Source organism: Lagopus leucura, unplaced genomic scaffold (assembly GCF_019238085.1).
Source record: "Lagopus leucura isolate 7727_CA_CO unplaced genomic scaffold, USGS_WTPT01 Super-Scaffold_100004, whole genome shotgun sequence".
NCBI classification, from domain to species: domain Eukaryota; kingdom Metazoa; phylum Chordata; class Aves; order Galliformes; family Phasianidae; genus Lagopus; species Lagopus leucura.
Genome location: NW_024962264.1, coordinates 57832928 through 57847693, shown reverse-complemented (window position 1 = coordinate 57847693; position 14766 = coordinate 57832928). Strand labels below are relative to the sequence as shown.

Genomic DNA, 14766 nt, shown 5'->3' with positions numbered 1-14766 from the left:
GCAGGCGGGCGTTGCGCATGCGCTGAGGGGCGGCCGAGGCGGAAGCGGGGCGACGGGCGCACGTGTGGGGCCGGGCAGCCGTTGGAGACGGCGGTTGTGGTGAGAGGGGGTGCGACCGCGGATCGTAGCCCGCAGAGCGACAGCTGTGGGGGGAGGAAAGGTCTCCGAGATGCAGCAGTGCCGCTGAGGGGACACCCTGAGCTAGGGCTGGGAGGGGGCAGCAGGAAAGGGAGGGCGTAGGGGAAAGCCGAACTGAGAGGCTGTTAAACAGGGGAGATAAGAGCTGGAATGCTCCTTGCAATTGGTGGCAGCGGGGATCTTGTCTCGTCAGGGCTGCGCTGTGTGGGGAGGAAAGAGATCAGCCCCACCTCATAGCAGCTGCTGACCCTCACCGCCATGGTCGTCTTCACGTGCAACGCGTGCGGGGAATCCGTGAAGAAAACACAGGTTGAAAAGCACGTGAACATTTGCAGACACTGTGAGTGCCTCTCTTGCATGGACTGTGGCAAGGATTTCTGGTAGGTAAATGATGGCAAGCGGCCTTGTTTGCTCCTCAGTGGTTGTCACACGTCAGAGGTTTTCCTACAATGTGTGAGAGCTAACTTTGGCAATTTCTGAATAATTCAGATTTCTGCTTAAAAAGCACACAGGTTTGTTTCAGGCTCAACCATCCAATTGCAAACAAGGGCTTGGAAGTTCTACTGCGCTGGCAGGGAGATGTATGGCACTGCACTCACTTGTCCAGAGCATCTTTGTGCACCTCTCCTGATTTCACCTGGACAGAATCACAGAATGGCCAGGGCTGGAAGGGACCTCAGGGATCATGAATCTTCAACTCCCCTGCCACATGCAGGGCCACCAACATCCCCATTTAATACTAGGCCAAATTGGAGTAGTATTGGACAAACTGGACGTCAGACTGACAAGTGTCAGATAGGATTGATGTTGCTGAAAAGGCCATCAGCAGTAGATAAAGGTGTCATCGGTACTGAGTATATACATTAAGTCCAGGTCTGCAGACTAAATGCCATTTCTGGACATTGCCAGAGGTTATGTGAGGTTGGCAGCGATATCCAAAATTGTGAATTTGCCTCCTCTCATAACTCAAAAGACAGCAGTGCTACTATCTGCATTTTAAATATGAATGTATGAATTTGCATAAGAAGGTAAGCTCATCCTCAGATAATCGGAGTTATAGAATGGCTTAGGTTGGAAGGGACCTTACAGATCATCCAGTTCCAGCCCTCCCTGCTGTGGGCAAGGTTCCCAGCCGCTAGATCAGGCACCACATCAGGTTGCACAGGGTCCCATCCAACCTGGCCTTGAACACCTCCAGGGATGGAGCATCCACAGTTTTTGTTTATCTCTCTCAGTACTTTATCAACAACAAAATTGTTATTCATTTTTTCTTTTTGAGGGTCCACACGCATTGATTAGAACAATTATTACTGCATTAGTGTATCCACATTTGATGTAAGCAGTCTTACAAGCAGGTACTTTAACCATGTTGAACTTCTATCATATAAGTGTTAGCAGTATTGAGGTGTAAACAGTAGATGCTGCTACTTCAATTTGTTGACCACTGAGTCTGTTTGGAGGACTGAGCAGTGAACTACAGTTGAAAATCTGTGTTCAGGGGTGATGACTATAAGGACCATGTGAAGTGTGTAACCGAAGATGAGAAGTATGGTGGAAAAGATTTTGAAGCCAAAACTAGTAAAGGAGATGCTAAACAACAGGAGTGGCTTCAGGTAAGGGCTATACTGTATACTGATATAAGCAATTCTTGATTGTTGAATTGGCTTGATTGTTGTTACTGAAGCAGGCACTGCTGACAGAAGAAATGCATGTCAACTGTGGCCTCAAAGATGGCTTGTTTTTCACAGTTAGTTCCAGAAGGAAAAACATTTGCAAAAGTTTGCAAAAAACAGCCAGTTGAGAGTTCATTTTCTTAATGCAAGCACTTTTCAGAGTGCAGGGCTCCCTTTTATGATGTTACTTTAATTTAAAGTGTAACTTGTACAACAGAAAGTATCAGTGAGCAGTCCTGCTTGCCTCTGCTCAGTATCACAGTATGAGTATTTATACAGATAACTGATGCTTGTGATAAAACTACGGGATAGTGTTTATTTTGAAGCTTATTGAATGATTTCAGTTAGCCTATGCAGTCTGTGGGTGATTTTTGTCCAGTGTGCTTCCAGCTTTCATACCTTGCATGCATCTTTTGATCATTATGCTTCTTCACTGATTTCATCCTGCTTTTCTTCGTTCAGAAAATTCATGAAGTAATGAAGAAACCCAATATAAACCCTAAAGTGCGGAACATTTTGGAGCAAATGCGTTCCTTTGGTAATATTCCAAGAAAAAAAGTAAAATTTCAGGTATGTTTTAAGAGCTTTGTAGTAATTTGTGCAGTGAACTTAAAAATAGACTTCCCTGGTGTCTCTCTCTTTTAAGAAAGGTGGGACAAATTGTTTTATTTTGAGCATCAGGAAGTAGATGATGTAATGGCCAGCTTTCAAATAGGAGATGTTTGTAAATTATTTCTCCTTTCATAAAAGGTGTCTAAATGCAGTTTGTCTAAATGCAATTTTAATTAGTTATTAGGCCAGAGACTCACAAAGTTGATTCCCAGACTAACGGATTAAGGTTGGATGTATAGGCTTGTTCTTTTTTAATACTTCCTTTTTTCTTTTTGCAATTGCTTTTGAATGTCCATATTCTTAGACATATTTGCAAAGAATTTTAATGTCTGTGGCTTAGGTTTTGCCTGGGAGCTGCAAGAAACTTTGTTATAGGGAGTTTTCCTGTTGATTAGTGTTCTGAGCCCTTCTCCCATACAGGGTACTTAACTGAAGTGTGCTTCCCAACCACAGCAGACTCCAAATACTTTATGTGGTATCACAAGATATGTGATTATGTGGTATATCAAGAATTACAAGTTGGCCTCTTCTCCACCTCTTTTTGTGTCTCAATTTGTAAAGCTGAAAGAAAATAATGATTGCTTCTAGGTGGTTCAGATAGGATGTAATAAAACTGATGTGAACTTACTGCCAGAGAGCTAGCTAGAAAGTTAGACTTAGTTTGACAAAATTGACAAAAACGTTCTAAGCAAGGGAAGTTCTATTTTCAATCATTTTTTTCTTTTTGGTAAGATGTTGCATTGAAAGATCAAAAGTTTTTGCAGTCCATTATTCCAGTTTACCAGTGCAACCTTCCCAGGTATCCCTAAAGGATTATTTGTCTCTAGCGAAACAAACAAGAACAACCTTTAATATTTTAGCTCATACAAACAGTAAAAAGGTTTAGTAGGGCATAGATACAACCAGCTCTGTTCAAAAGCTTGAGGATATCATTTTCTGTATATTGATCTCATCTGGATTATAGTTGGTGAGGCACTTGACAGGCATGGCATAGACTTTTAACAATATGCTATACAGAATTGCATTAGTTTTAAGGGATTTGTAGAGAATAAACATCGAACCAGATCTTCATCATGCAGAATAACAAAATTCTTAAATTTGAGAGCTAAATATATGGTAATAAGAAGAAAAGAGAAGAAAAAAAAAAAGGAAAAGGAGATGCATTTTTTTAAAGTTATTGGTAATGTGTTCTTTTTCTTTCCTTCACAGAACTGGATGAAGAACAGTTTGAGAGTTACTGACAGCACTTTGCAAAATCAGGTGTGGGATATTTTTTCTGAAGCAACTGGAGATGTAAGTTAAATTAGAGGTACAACATTGTACAACAGGAATGAGTAAAAAAAAAAAAGTTTATCTGCAGAAATCAAAGCTTTGTGTTGCCTTAATTTTAGCAAATATGTCTTAAAAAAACTACACAGACTCTTCTTTAATCTGCACATTCCTTGTTCCTTGTATTCTGATGATGTCTAATTGTTAATAGCAGTGTTTCAGAGTGGTGTCTTTGCCTGCTAAGTACAGTGTTTTAGTTTTGGAAGTATATAATGTTTTCTCTCATCACATTTATGTTTTCTAGCATTCATGTTGATTGTGTGCCCTTAGAAATTCTGATACTGCCTTGATATGCCTTGAGAGTGGAGTTTAAACATGGATCCATGCAACAAGTGCACCATTTACATAGTGCAACATGTACCGTAAAACATAGGAAAAACAAATTAAGCCAAGTCAAAGATTTTTTTGCAAGATAACATTTCTGCTGTGATGGTGAGGGTATTAGTTAGAAGAATCAAGCCACAGTGTTTACTACTGGTGTTACCTTGTGTAATAAACCTGGCTGAATTCAGGATGTTGGTGTATTTCAGAAATGATGTAGTGGAGAAAAGTTGAATTATCAATAAAGGCATGTCAAAACTGTCATACTCTGTCTTTGAAAAAAGGTGTCAGGTAGAAAAGAACATGACAAACCACAACAGAAGGATGGAGTACAGTTTGCAGAAAGTGGGCAGAAAACAATGGCAGAAGAAAATGGCATTACAGATGGTAAAACCGAGCGGAAAAAGAGTAAGAAAGAACGAAAAGAAGAGAGACAAAAGAACAATAAGAAGGAGAAAAAAGATTTGAAATTAGAAAATCAGCCTGTGAGCTCAGAAACAAAAAAGAATAAGAAGTCCAAAAAACAGAAGGATTGCTTGGAGAATGAATTTGAAATGAATGGAAACGGCCATCAGAATGAAACAGAAGAGGAAACAAATGTCAGGAAACGCAAATATAAACATGTAGAAGGTATCTATCCTACTAACTGTATTTTTGTCTCTAGACTTTTGTCAGTGCCTAAAAGATCAATAATCTACCTCACTGGAATTTTTAAAAGGAGTTAATGTTAAATACACAAATTTAACAGAACATGAACATTTTAGCAAATACAAGCTTATGTTACAAGAATAGAAACTTACTTCTTATGCAGCTAGAATTCTTATAGTTTTATCACTTTTTCTGTGTGTGTGTTTCACCTCTAGAGGAACCCTGTGTCACAAAAAAGAAAATGAAAACTGAAAGCATGTCAGAAGACATGGAAACAGAAAACACCAATGGCAATGAAGAAACTCTTGGAAAAGGTAAAGATATTCCAAAAGGGAAAGTTTAGATGGTTACAGAACTGTGCTACAAAGGACCTTGTGCAGAATATGGTGCTTTCTTAGCAAGCCATGAAGTTGTGCCTCAATCATAACATTCACCTATCTGTTCCAGAGGAAGAAGGCTGTGCTACACTTTATACCTAGTTCTGAATTCTGTTACTTCTGTGCTGGCAGCCGCTAGCTACACTTAATTTCTCTGGACAGTGAGGAATTTGGCATATTTCTTTCACCACATTAGGTTTCTTCCCTGCTGCTGTACACCTTGGCCAGCACAGAGGAAAAACGATTAGCAGCTTTGTATCTGTTTTGTCTTTTACATTACCATTTTTTCTAATTAAATCATAAATTGGAGTTTATCTGTGTTTGACTTGGTTTATGCTTACATAAGACAAGGCACTTCATTATCTTTAGGGAATGCCTGTCCTTGAACATGCAGATTGCATATTATGTAATGGTTTCTGATTTATAGCTGAAACACAGAAGCTAAGTAAAGGCCATCTTGAACCCTAACTGCTGATGTTGTACAATGATTCTTCACAGACATCCAATTAAAATGTTCAGAAACAGCCTACCTGACTTTATGCTTAAGACACTCTGCTGTTGTAGAGTCAGCAGGATAACAGTGAACCGTGATGGCAGCTGAACTGGTTCTAAGAGTTGTAGGTTGAAGGTTCCTACCACAAGAAGATCTAGTATACTTTACAGTTTTATATGCTTATTTTCTAGGTAAATTCAACTGGAAAGGAACCATCAAAGCTGTTCTGAAACAGGCTCCAGACAATGAAATTTCAATTAAAAAACTAAGAAAAAAGGTACAGTACACCATCCTTTTTTTAGGTTTTAAGTCTTCTTTGGTCTTGATTTTTTTTTTTTTCCTGTAGTGCTGAAGCTTGTAAAATCCTGTTCCTGTCAAAAATGTTTGATATTACTTAGCAGAACATCAGTTGACAGAATGACTAGAACTAGACTCGTTCTTTAGAACTCAGTAGAATACAGAGGCAAGTTCTGCAGAGGTGTAGCATCTGTGCATTTTAATACATAGAATCTGTGCTGCTTTTAATACAGTAACATGAACGTATTACTGCTTTAACTGATCTTTACTAACTCAAAGCTGTTCCTCTTTCTTTGTGCAGGTTATAGCTCAGTACTATGCAGTAGCTGGTGAACATCACAAATCAGAAGAGGATATTCTAATCATATTTAATAAGAAAGTGAACAACAATCCCAAATTTAAAGTTTTAAAGGACAAAGTGAAACTCCTGAAATAAGTTTTCATCCTTTCCATAATGTTTGCATTGCAGACTGAGTCAAATCCTGCTGTCAAGTGGATAGACATCATATATTGGTCTCAAATTGTTTGTGTATGAGAGAACAGAATTTAAGACTGGATTCATCTTCTTTTTCTAGATCTACTGCAGAATATTTTAGGAGTGCTGCATATCTGTTTCAGATATTTTTTTAATTTTTAAGGAAAATGTCTATTTTTTGTACAAGTTTTAAGAGGCATTGAAAATAACAGGCAACAGCTATATTAAAATTCTTCCGGGAATGGATTTTATTTATAGGCACGAATGTTTATCAGGACCAGGGTAGAAACTATTTTAAGAGCAATAGGATTTTCATATTCAAAACCTCACTGTAGAAAAATGTTTTGTTATGATACAGTTAAAAAAATTGTATGACTGATAGTTCCTTTATGCACTGTAACTTTAATAACCTCTTAATTTTGTGCTGTGAAGTGCATAATTACAATGTCTGTAAGATTTATGTATGTAAAATTGCACATTCAGTGAATATCTGAAGACTGTTACCTGTACATGCATAGCTACTTGGTGTTATAATTAGCACTACAACTGACTAAATAAGTGATGTCACTTAGACTAAAAATTGACCAACAAAATAAATGACTGTAAAATACCACCTTAAATTTGTTAAATCTTGTCAGTTTACGATTGTACCAAAAAAAGAAACAAACCAACCCAGAAGAAATCTGTGCATGAAATCCACAAACTATATATATATTTTTTTGTACTTTGCAGTCACTGAAAGAATGTTAAAAGGTAGAAATCTTAAAATACCTGAATTTGTAAAACTAGTGAATATATTAGAAGTGCGAAAATGTTAAATGTCTGGGTCCAGTTTCTCTGAGTACATATTTGTCTTGTTTATAAGAAAAAATTACAATGGAAGTCCATAATAAGTTTCTCTCTTCACTAAATGGTTGTTTTCCAGTTCATGAAAATGGCTTTGGATGTATGTGAATAAAGTTTATTTACAGCCCTGGGAAAACTGAGTTCTTTCAATGCATTCCAAAAGCTTATTTTTACTTTTTTTTTTTTTTTTTCCCAAATACAGGAAAGGACATAAAACTAAAATGAATACACTCCCATTTATCTTTTCACTGTTTATTTTACTACAAATATTAATGTTATATAGAGATTTTAAGTAGTTTTGTTGGAGTAATTAATTAGAGGTTTTAATTTTTGTTTAAAATTCATTCCAAGTTATGCCATTTTCTTTGTATCTTCCTAAGATAAAAAGTTGTTTTGTTGATGATATGATGGTGACAATGTTGACCATGTTGTTGACCATAAGAAATAAGAAAATAATAAGAAAAGGAGAGAGAAAGAATAGGCTTTGTGAACTTGTATTTTTTTCCTTATGAATATTGCTGGAAGTACTGCAGAATGGTAGAGGAATCTATGTCCCTATAGATCACTTCAAATGCTACTTAAGTCCATGCACAGTTGCATTACTGACGTGCAGCTCAACATTAAAAATAATAATAGAAAAGGAAATCTATATTTTTTCATTAGACAATTAAGAGATTCCTCAGAGGTCTGAACTTAGCTTTTCTACTTACAACACATTCAGGATTCAGTTTACTGCTGCAGCTAACAATGTCTCTATCCAATTGAAATTACCCTCTTAATAATCACCTGTTTAGTGGTCACCGTTTCAGAAGAGGGCATGCTGCCTTGCATTCCATTCAGAATATTTCACCAAGACAGAAAAATAGCAAGACCTTCCTACTTTTATCTCAAAAATAATTAATCAATGTATTTACTGATTTTTTTTTTTTTTTTTTTTTTTTTCCAATCCTGTCAGTCTGTTGCAAGGAAGTTACATACATTGGGTGCTCTTTTGTTCTTACATGAAGGTTTTAGCAAATCCAAGGGGGCGATAGCATAAGCTTATCTGGAGATCTTTAATTGCATTCAGACAGCATGCAATATTTTAAAAAGATTATTCTAGGCAGTATAAAAGTGCAGCAGGGTACAACCCACAGTGGTAACTTGGAAACTTGCTGCTTGGAGTTTAATTAATATGTTCATTAAGCATTATCTGATTCCAGTTTCTGGGTCAGATGATTAATTTTATTGAACAGCTCTTAAATCTTTTGAGTGACTTTGGGGTCTTTTACATTCAAGAACTAATGTCAAGTTTGACAGCCATCTACACATGCATGTATTTCATAGAACCCTTAGAGTTGGAAGGGACCTTTAAAGGCCATCTAGTCCAACTCCCCTGCAATGAACAGGAACACCTGCAGTTAGATCAGGTTGCTCAAAGCCCCAACCAGCCTGGCCTTAAACATTCCCAGGGATAGGGCTTCCAACACATTTCTGGGCAACATGTTCCAGTGTCTCACCAGCCTTATTGTAAAAAACTTCTTCCTTATGTCCAATCTAAATCTCCCCTCTTAGTTTGAAACCATTTCCCCTTGCCCTGTCATAACAGACCCTGCTAAAGAGTCTGTCCCTTTCTTTCCTGTAACTCCCCTTTAGACACTGAAAGGCTGCTTTCCAGTCTCCCCGAAGCCTTCTCCAAGCTGAACAGCCCCAGCTCTCTCAGCCAGTCCTTGTAGGAGAGGTGTTCCATCCCTTGGATCATTTCTGTGGCCTTTCTCTGCATGTGCTCCAACAGGTCCGTATCTCTCCTGTACTGAGGACTCCACATCTGGACGCAGTACTCCAGGTGAGGCCTCACCAGTACAGAGCAGATGGGCAGGATCGCCTCTGTCACCCTGCTGGCCACACTTCTTTTGATGCAGCCCAGGATATGGTTGGCTTTCTAGGCTGTGAGGGCACGTTGCTGGCTCATGTCCTTTCGTTTGTGAAGATCTAACAGCATAACTGCAATGATTTTGTGCATGCTGATCACAACTGCCATTCTTCCACTGTGCTCTATCTTTGACCATCCAGCTCAACTGCAGCATGCTACTGCCATCAATACAAAGTTTGATGTCCAAGGAAATTGAGCTGACACAACCTACAACTAACATTTTAATACAGTTGTTAACAAACACATGATGAACCAGAAAGCTCATCATCTTCGACCTAGTTTCTTTCTAGCAGTCAATTATTATGGTTTTGCATGGACAGGAAAGTTGTGGGTGCATTCATCAAGCACACTACTGAACTCCTGTTCAAAAAACACAAAAAGTACAGAATATGTTAAAGAATGTCATGATAGTAAAGTAAGCAGCCTTTTATTTTAACCTTTTATCTGACAGAAATGCTGTGGTATTGAAGTTTCTTTTAACAACTAATCAGTGTACTGGGTTTGTGATGCCACGGAGAAATTTAACTACTGAACTACTGTTTTCACCTTTTGTAGCCTTTTTTTTTTAAAAAAAAAAAAAAAGAAAAAACTTTCTTCCCCATAAATTATATGCTTAGCAGTCAATTGGTAATGATAGCAGTCGCAATAAAGTGCTGAGAAACCATTAGATATCAGTAACAGCATTACAAAGTGTTTAAGCACGTTCTGTTTGTTGATTTTCTAAACAGCATAGTAAGAAAACATAAGAAAACATAAGAAAATATGCCTTACCATTAAGATTTTTCCTTCCAAAATACTGCATTGGAAATTGAATGTCTCTGGATGAGTGAGAAAGATGGAAGTATTGTAGATCAGAAAATGAATTGTTTAAAGTCGGTGGCCTTCTTGGTAAGCATAGCATCAGAATTTAAGCAGGGATTTTAATCACTGAAAAGAAGAAAGCTTCAAAGGATGTCTTGTTTGTTGTACTCAGCACTCCACCATACGGGTGCATTAGAGTATTTCATTCTCCTTTCTCCCAGTGAAAAAAGATCCTCCCACCTGTTGCTTTAATCTGATTGCATCAGTACAATGCAATCAGCGTCCAACATGAGTACTGGCTTATAACTGATGACCACACGATACAGAGTCCCAATACATTACTCCATTCGGAAACTTTTAAAGCTGTAATGCTCACCCCTATCTAGGAAATGAGAGGGCAAATATTAAACTCCTTGTGCAAGATAAGCAAAAAAAAAAAAAAAGGTATATTGTTCTATACATTGGGCTGTGCTCACAGGTCACAAGATATCTCAATCAATATATTCAACATCTATCCCTTTCTTCTCCTGGTTTAGCTTTCAAGAAAAAAAAAAAAAAAAAAAAAAAAAAAAAAAAAAAAAAAAACAACCAAGAATAAGCCCTCTAAGTTTCTTTTCTGCTCTGTCAGCCAAGAAAAGCAGCACACTGTGTTCCCCATTAGTTCTTTTTCAGGAAGTGTTATTTTATATTTAATACTAAATTTCACTTGGAGCAGAGAAAGTTTCAGTGGTAACTGTTCTTTGCACTTGATGAGACAATTCCTTTTGCACCTGTATTCTCATGCTTTTACATTCTCACAGGCTGAGACAACTTGAAGAACATATTTTGTTTCATTTCTGTCTCCAATTTATTCTAAATGACGTGAAACAGCCATTTCTTCAAATAGACTGTATACTTTGATCTTCTGATTTGAGATTTTAAATAGAAACCTCTCTCGACACCCTCAACCCCCCTCCCCAAGTTTACATCAGAAGCAAAACAACTCACTTTGCATAGAATTTGTTTTATAGTTCCTGAAATGACTTGAAAGCAGCAGGATAACAGAAATTCTGTTTCTGTATACCTACCAACTAATCAGGTAGAATGCATTACTACTAAATAGCACTGAAATCCTTAGTAAGGCCTGATTACAAAATCAATCTCAGTTCTCACATGCATTTGTTCTATTAGAAAGAAGATGCTTTAAAACATATGGAGATATTGCTCAAAGTCAGCATGAATACAAAGGGAAGAGAATGATGTGTATCGGTATCTGATAGGAATGCAGGTTAACATGACCAGGAAGAAATAAAGGGAAACTTATCTTTCATATTCTCTTGTAGCCAGTAAAACAAATAAAAAAACAACTTTTATCAAGAATTCAGAATGCCCTTACAAATTATGCTGTAAATGACCATTTCATTGGTCCATCCTTCAGTATTGGTTTCCCTCTCCTGAAAAATCAGGGTGAATCTACACTTAAACCTCAACATTTCATTTTTTGCTTTTATATTTTAACACATCTTTCTCCTACTAGATATCAGAACTTTAGCATAACAGCCTCCTCTTTCCACTAAAATGCATGAGGCATTTGATCCATATAAAAGCACTGAAATCACTACATCTCATTTAGATGACAAACAATGAAAAATAATACCAGAAACTTGCCTGCATTGTAAATGGTTCAAGATATGTGAATTTTACTCCTTTGATCTGTTCTTTGCAGCAGCCATGTAATGAACTCTTAAGATTCAGACACTGAGTTATAAATAGGAAGCATGAAGTGCACTTTTATGTGCTTGATTTTCTGCCTTTCTGATGGCCTTTGATTCTTGGTAATGAGAAGGAATTCAAGGAGGAATATGCAGCTTTTGACACTATACAGTACCCATGCAGAACAAAAGCTGATTTTTTTTTTTTTTTTTTGTGAATGAGACAGGGCCAGAATTTTCTCCTAGACTTTTATTGTTTTTTTGTTTTTTTGTTTTGTTTTTAATGATTAAAGCAAGCGCTTCACTGACTGAAGTCAATATATTGTACCAGCATTTTTGCTTCGGACTTCTTAATCAACTGCTAGTATGAAAGCTTTTACTGAATTTATAGACATTATGCATACAGGTCTTTATTGATTCTTTTTTCCATCTATTCACTCTACCATTTATTATATTTTCATGGACTCTTTTTCCTACAATTTCCCTATTCTACACCATGAAATCTGTTTCCTCTTCCTTTCCTACTGCAACATATCTCACTCACCTGCTCTGTGTTTGAAAATTCAGCTTTTTTGTGAACACTTGGCCATTTCCAGGGTTAGCACTGGGCAAGTTCTCTGTGAGAAGAAAAAAATGTCAACTCTGTCTTAGTTGTACACTTTTTAAAACCTGCTAATACGAAGCACATTTGTCAAAGTAGTAACAGGAATTGCACATCTCCCAGCTAATACTTCAGATTGAGATACTGCTGAATTTAGTTCTCGTACTAACAAACATCTTTCTTTCTCCTTTTGACAATATAGCATTCTGTAGGCTCCTTCTAACTCAGCTGTCCAATCAGGTTAGCAAATCAAAGCATGTATAAAAATTGATCTTACAGAAAGTAAGTAGCAATGGACTGCAAATGACAAAAACAAACAAACAAAAAACACCCCCTGACCTGAAAGAAATTTATAAGAACTTTGTTTCATGTTTACTTTTGCAGGACTCCTCAGAGAAATTTCCACAAGCGAAGAGCATGGGCTGAATTCCATGCAGTATACATCAATGAGAAGTTCCTATACTGTACGTGGTGCAATTTTTTTTCTGTACTTTGCAATCTTGTAGCAGTGATGTCCACAGTGCCTGAGCAACTTTGTTCCACTGCCTCTGGTAGTGAAGGCACTAGACCAGGTCTGAAAAATAGTTAATGCGCTACCAGCAGCCTTAAAAAAAAGGGCTCTTTATAACTTCTATAAAGTGTCAAGTCTAAAAAGAGCAATACTCCTAGAGTAAGACATTTCAAGTCTAAATAGAGCAAAATGTTCTATCAACAATAAACCCGAATACTCTTTCCCCTGACTGATACACAGTCTTTCCTACATAAATTAGACCTGCCTTGATTATAAAAAAAAAAAAAAGAAAGAAAAAAAAAAGAAAAAGAAAAAAAAAAAGATACTTTAGGATGTACCTATGTGCAGTGAGGATGCAGAACTTGTCATAGTTTACAGATGTGCATGGCTGCACAGGCATTTTCCTCAGCGAGGACATCAGTTTCAGTAATTCACAAGCGTTCCCTTTCCCATCCTCTCACATCTGGCCATTTCTTTTTGCCTCTTTGCCATTTCCCTGCATTTTTTTCGAAGGCTTTTAAAACCAGATCAAATCCTCAAACTGAGAGGTATTATATACCTCCACTGAGGACTGAGTAGTCAAGAACAATTATAGATGGAGCACTGCTGCCAAATGCTTTGTATCTTTAAACTGTAGTCTTGGGAAAACATTTTGAGAGCCATTGTACTCCCTAAGAAAGTCAGCATAGTTAAGTGAAACTAAATTCAAGAAATGATTTAGGAGACAGACTAAGAAGATTTACTTACCAGCTTCTAGGAGAATGGTTTGTCCAGATTTATTTCATGCCTCTTTTTTTTTTTTTTTTTTTTTTTAACACTTTGAAGATTCAAACTGGAATGAACAAAGTTGTCTCATTATATATTCTTAATACCGATTATTGCAAAAGGCAAGAATACAACACTGACGATACCGAAGATTTTTAAACAGGATAACTGACGGTGTTGAAACAGTCTTTAATCAAAGAGACATTCCAGACTAAAGTGATGTCCTGGACCAGCCACATTTTTGTATTTGACTGCTTTCAAGATGAAGAATAAGATAACTTGATAAATCAGATCACGTGATGCATTGATTCTTTTTCATTTCTTTTAGATATTTACTTCCTGTTTTTAACTGCCTTTATCTTTTCTGCCTTCTTTTCCTTCAAAAGTTTCAGATGTTTGCATGCTGTATTCTTCAAAGCAAAGAATAATGTAATTCAAGCAAAGAATAATGTAAATATGTAGTGTATTCTTTGCATCAAGCACACTATTATATCTATTGCTCCTTTCTTAAGGGTCAGTCTAAGGATGCACTGACATTTAATACTCAACTTTAGTTCTGTAGTTTGTATATGTACAACATTCAGATCAGATTAAGTTTTAATCTCTGATTGATATTCATGTTTGTATGAAGGTACTAATACCATGTGGTTGGTTTTTTTTTTTTCAGTCCTTTGGTGATATTTTTTTTTTCCATTTTTTTTTTTTTTTGTACTGAACTGAACAATTATTCCTCAAAATGAAGAATACACCTACACTATAGCCACCCTCCTTCAACTAAAAATGCCCTACCTAGATAAGTAATGAAGGCAAGGCCAAGCAAGCTTCTTGTGAACAAACAGCGTTCGGGCTCACACAGCTACTAACTTTTGCAATGGGGAAAAATTTGCAGATATTTGATAGAATACTAGAAAACAAATTTTACTTTTTTAAAAGTCAAATTAGAAATCTCATTCTAAAATACACATGAACCTACACAGGGAATATACAATAACACTTCTGTATTAAGAGTTACTTGTAAATGAACATTAAACTACAGTCAGTAAGTGGGAAATACTCAAGTGAACACCAAGAGAACAAACTTAAATATATGCAAGATTGGAAAACTCAGTTTTCATTTATAATTGCACAAGCTTGAATGTTTAAAAGCACTGAAATAAAGCATTCTTTTCTCTTTAAAAGAAAAGAACTTGAAGGTGTTGAATGCAATTTTTTTGCAAATGAATGCAAATGAAACTTTTACTTACAAGAATTATCCATAACGCACCCACAGTCTGGA

The 14766-nt window shown here is 36.7% G+C and overlaps 1 protein-coding gene across 1 annotated transcript; it reads left to right on the top strand.

Moving 5' to 3' along the window:
- Positions 1–23: 23 nt before the first annotated feature.
- LYAR (Ly1 antibody reactive) lies at positions 24–7345 on the top strand. Its single transcript, XM_042872105.1, has 9 exons — positions 24–99; positions 332–518; positions 1637–1751; positions 2274–2381; positions 3633–3716; positions 4358–4703; positions 4937–5035; positions 5783–5868; positions 6190–7345. The coding sequence occupies exons 2-9, from the start codon at positions 397–399 to the stop codon at positions 6322–6324; spliced, it is 1095 nt and encodes a 364-aa protein (XP_042728039.1). The 5' UTR covers positions 24–99; positions 332–396; the 3' UTR covers positions 6325–7345.
- The last annotated feature ends 7421 nt before the right edge of the window (positions 7346–14766 follow it).

Bases quoted from the DNA above. Each gene is read 5' to 3' on its own strand.
- LYAR (XM_042872105.1), top strand. From the start codon at position 397: ATGGTCGTCTTCACGTGCAACGCGTGCGGGGAATCCGTGAAGAAAACA. The intron at 2,382-3,632 runs GTATGTTTTAAG...TTTCCTTCACAG, and splicing joins GAAAAAAAGTAAAATTTCAG to AACTGGATGAAGAACAGTTT. The intron at 4,704-4,936 runs GTATCTATCCTA...TTTCACCTCTAG, and splicing joins CAAATATAAACATGTAGAAG to AGGAACCCTGTGTCACAAAA.